Here is a 4821-nt window from a genome sequence, read left to right as displayed (position 1 = left end):
TCCCCAAAACCCAAAAATTCGAGTTCGAAATCCGGAACCGGCCGGCCCGCCCGTTCCCTCCCAAAACCAAAATCCCCAAATCCTCCCGCGCTCGCCGCTCCCACAAAGCACCCAAATCCCAATTTCAATCCTCAGATCTCAACCATTATTCTCCCACCTCCTCTGCAGTCAGCCCCCAATTCCTCACCCGAGAAATCCCCGATCTCCGTCTCCGCCGTTGATGCGCCAATGGTGCGGGAGCTCCGCGCCGACTCCTTCTACGCGCGCCTCCGCGCCGCCGCCGTCGCGGCCGCGTCGGCCGCCTCCTCGCCGCTCCTGATCCTGCCCTCCGCCGCCGACGCCGACTCCCTCTGCGCGCTCAAGGTGCTCGCGCAGGTCCTCTCCGCCGACTCCGTCCGCTTCTCCATCTACCCCGTCGCCTCCGCCGCCGCCGCCGCCGCGCTCCTCGCCTCCTTCTCCGCGTCCCAGCCGCTCTGCCTGCTCCTCATCAACTGGGGCGCGCACCGCGACCTCCGCGCCATCCTGCCCCCCGCCTCCACCGCCTTCGTCGTCGACTCGCACCGCCCCGTCCACCTCCACAACCTCGCCGCGGCCAACGACCGCGTCGTCGTGCTCTTCACCGCCGACGACGAGCACACCGCCGACCTCTCCTACGACTTCGACGTCTCCTCCCTCGCCGACGCCTCCGACCTCGCCGCCGACGCCGACGACCACCTCCACGCCTCCGACGCCTCCGACTCCGACTCCGACTCCGACTCCGACGCCGAGGGCGGCGCCGGCGGCGGGAGGAGGAAGCGCCGCCGCCTCTCCGACGATGGCGAGGCGGACGGGGACCCGGAGCGGCTCTTCGCGAAGCTCCGCAAGCAGTACTACCGCCTCGGCACCTTCCACGGCAAGCCCTCGGGGTGCCTCATGTACGACCTCGCGCACGCGCTCCGCCGGAACACCACCGACCTCCTCTGGCTCGCCTGCGTCGCCCTCACCGACCAGTTCGTGCACGACCGCATCACCAACGAGCGCTACCAGGCGGCCGTCATGGAGCTGGAGCACCACATCAACGGGTCCGGCAACCTCGACCCCTCCGGGCTCGGCTCCGTCGTCACCCTCAAGGACGGGACCAAGATCCGGGCGCCCGAGGCCTCCCGCATCGCCTACGAGGACGAGCCCAGGCTCATGCTGCTGCGCGAGTGGAGCCTCTTCGACTCCATGCTCTGCTCCTCCTACGTCGCCACCAAGCTCAAGACCTGGAGCGACAACGGGCTCAAGAAGCTCAAGCTGCTCCTCGCCAGGATGGGCTTCCCGCTCGCCGACTGCCAGAAGAGGTTCCAGTACATGAGCATGGAGGTCAAACGGAAGATGCGCGATGAGTTCGATCGCTTCCTGCCAGAGTATGGCCTCACCGAGTTCTACTACCGGAGCTTCATGAGGGTGCACGGCTACCGGTCCAAGGTCTCTGCTGCAGATGTTGTGTATGGTGTCACAGCTCTGCTTGAATCCCTGGATGCCGACTCCAAGGACTCCAAGGAGTCTTGCGCTGCTGAGCAGTTTTGGGTTGCGTACTCTGCGCTGTCCCTGAGCAATGTGGATCAGCTGCGGAAAGGAATGCAGTCTGCAATTGAGATACAGAGGGCGATACTGAGGCAGGGAAGCTCAGCAATCACAAAGTCTGGATTCATACGGAGCGCAAAGAAGTTCAGGTGGGTGAAGCTTGATGACCCGGTGGACACTGCTAAGCTGTGCCACCCTCAGGCCCTTACCAAGTTCTGCTTCTTTCTCATGGATGCACTGAAGGAGAGGGGTGCCAGGATGAAGCCACTTATCTGTGCTTGCTTAGCAAGGGAGCCTGAGAAGGTGCTGGTCATAGGTGTATGTGGGAAGCCAAGGCTTGGGGCAGTTCAGGGGAACGCGTTTGGTAACGCATTTAGGTCAGCGGCAGAGGAGATCGGCGCTGATTATTTCCATGACATGTTTGAGTCATCATGGATTGTTCTTGATGTCCTTGCTGTCAGTTCTTTCATGATCCGATTAACAGAGAAGCTTTAGTGCTGTGTGCTTGCCCGATGCTAATGATTCTTTCATTCCCAAGATGGGGAACCTGAGGCTTCATTCTCTCTAAATAAAGGAGGTTGACTGGTTGAGGATGGTGGTGCCTGGTATGTTGTCCACCTGATCTTGTCACCAAATTACAGATAGCAGCCTGTCAAGCATTGTGATTTGCAACTTTTGAGTTGCTTGGCGATCATGATTTTAGTGATAGAGGAGAGACTGTTTCACTCTCCGAACTGCCCCATTAGGATAGACCAACAGATTCAGATGCAAACCTGATTCTGACATACAAGGGGCAAGGTACCCTTTTTTACTGGTTTTCTCTACCTGATAGAATGGATGTTTGTATCTGTACTTGCATAAGCATGCAGCGTTTATTGTAGGATAATGTTGTATTCATTCCTGTATCAATAAAGTTAATTCAAGTTTTTACAGTGTGCAAACTAATATGCGTTTCTCTATATATGTTCATGTTCTTTGTCTGATAGAATTGATGTTTGTATACTATTTTTTTGTTTAACTACTTGAGATCATTGTTAAATTTCCATTTCTCAACAAGTGCCCCTCAGTGTCCCCTACCATTCTTGCAATGAGAACAGGCAATCTTGGAACACATGGCTTTTGTTACAGAAATGCAGTTAACAATGTTGCGCACAAGGCTATGGACAAACTGTTATTTTCTGCCCAAATGTTCTTATACTGTAATTTGTCTGGCCCAGCAAAAAACAACTTAATTTGTCTGAACTCTGAAAGAACAATTGTTTGTGGATATTTGTAAGGTATCTAACTTGCAACTAGGGTGATTCAGACTGTTGGTGCTTGGTTGATAAGCTATATGCTTAATACGTGCTTTTAGAACTCTATAGTGTGTTATAACAAAATCATGTTCTATCTTGAACACACTCATAGTTCTCTGCTAAATGTGCTGAAAACTGAGTACAGGTAGCAGAGTGCAGGATCAACAAGAGGTGTTTGTAAGTGATCTATCTCTCTGCGGACCAAGTCATTTTATCTGTACCTGGACAATTTCCTATATTACTTGATAAACAACCAATTGCTACTATCTATAAACATTCTGTAGCACTCTATGCTTGACATTTGTTTGTCGCAGTTCATCAGGATTTGTGGATGCTATTCCTTTGTTCCTGTTTCTCTCCCACTTTCTTTTCTGTGCTCAGTGGCACCTCCCTACTGAAATGGGTTTCTGGCAATCGGGATTTCTTATTGCTGGTAGGGTCTGCTACTTTACATTTTCAGTTTTATGTACAGCTCCCGCCATACTTTATTTGAGGATACAGTTCACATCTTGTACAATTCTGATTCAGGCCGTAGAACTCAATCATGGTGGGCTGCAAAATATTGCATCTTATGTGGGCCAAGTCAGTTAGCGAGATTGCAAACCAGATAAACAGGCCCACGTTTCTATTTTCCCCTACATGATCAATCCCCTCCATAACTCCTGCAAGTTGAAGACTTGAGGCCCTACCACCGATCTCCAGCCATGGGCGTTCTCTCCAGGCACGGTCAACCCAACAATTCAACATTAGTCGCTTGTAAGTTCATCTTCTTTCCACATATTTGCTCGGTTTTGATTTGCTAGAAGCTAATAACCTGCCATCCAGATCATTGCTGCAAGATTCTTCCCCAAATCATCAGTACACATCAGTATTATAAGTAATACAGAGCAGTATAGTGTTAGAAGAATTTTGGACTCATATTTACAGCTTGCTGTAAAAATGCCCCTTCAATAAATTTCTCTGCGTGTTTTTCTGTTTTTAGGTCTGGCAAGAATGTGAAACCGAGTCTTGACAAAGGTTGGCCGATGTTGCCAACCGGTTAGCTAAGTTTGATAAGTACACATGCCACATATGAGTAGTTGACGAAGACATCAAACTATGTACTGTTACTGTTACCCTAGGTTGCTATCAGTCTATTTGATAGTGTCCATCTGATTGGAACGGTGAACAGTATTAGACAGAGAGACTTGTGCTGTCTGTTTACTTATTTTGCATCAAATAGAAAGACCTCTTTCCACAAAGTATGTCCACATGTTGCCTACGGTTGTTTGTGTTGTTTGACATGCTGGTCTTGTTTAGGTTAAGCTGGTCGTTCTCAATCACTGAACCACACAATTGATTGTGCAATTTGGTATGTGGAATGGCAATCAACTGGTGGACCAGTGCCAATTCCTTATAACTGGAATAGTTATTAACGTGATGCTACCCTTTTAATTTTTGATTGACAGGTTACATAATGCTGCAAAAAATAGTCATGGTCACATATGCGTCACAATGCTGGCCCATACTACAACTGTACTACCTCCTTACATTTCTTGGAGGGCAACGTACCACGTTAAGTTTTTACCTTGCTTTCTACACCATATCAGTACAAATTGGTGTGTAACTTAAAATAGCAACTATCCTGGGAATAGTACAACTTCCTCTTGGCTTTTGTTGTGCAATGGTTGTTAACTTAAAATCACACATCGAAAGTCTTCATGAAATTGTCCATTGGCTGGTAGTCAACAACAGAAGTCAACCATCTTTCTTGATAAATGAATGAATCAATAATTGAACCGATCAGTTAGGACATTTATGACACTAACTTCCCTTATTTTTGTAAACGAATAATTGTTTTCAGTTTTCCATCTTTTTGCTGATGCTTCAGTTGATTTCCATTTTTTTGTTGAAACAGGGTAGGAGCTTTACCTTTGATTTCCATCTCCTCTTTCTATTGTGAGATGTAAACATGATCTTATCTTCTGTTCAATTCCTA

At 49.2% G+C, this 4821-nt stretch overlaps 1 protein-coding gene across 1 annotated transcript; it reads left to right on the top strand.

Annotated features, from left to right (window-relative positions):
• Positions 1-228: 228 nt before the first annotated feature.
• Positions 229-2043, top strand: LOC124652136 (cell division control protein 45 homolog). Its single transcript, XM_047191161.1, has one exon. The coding sequence runs from the start codon at positions 229-231 to the stop codon at positions 2041-2043; it is 1815 nt and encodes a 604-aa protein (XP_047047117.1).
• The last annotated feature ends 2778 nt before the right edge of the window (positions 2044-4821 follow it).

The sequence above is a fragment of the Lolium rigidum genome, chromosome 5 (assembly GCF_022539505.1).
Source record: "Lolium rigidum isolate FL_2022 chromosome 5, APGP_CSIRO_Lrig_0.1, whole genome shotgun sequence".
NCBI lineage: Eukaryota > Viridiplantae > Streptophyta > Magnoliopsida > Poales > Poaceae > Lolium > Lolium rigidum.
The sequence above is the reverse complement of the archived record's forward strand: the minus strand, read 5'-3'. Positions and strand labels throughout refer to the sequence as shown.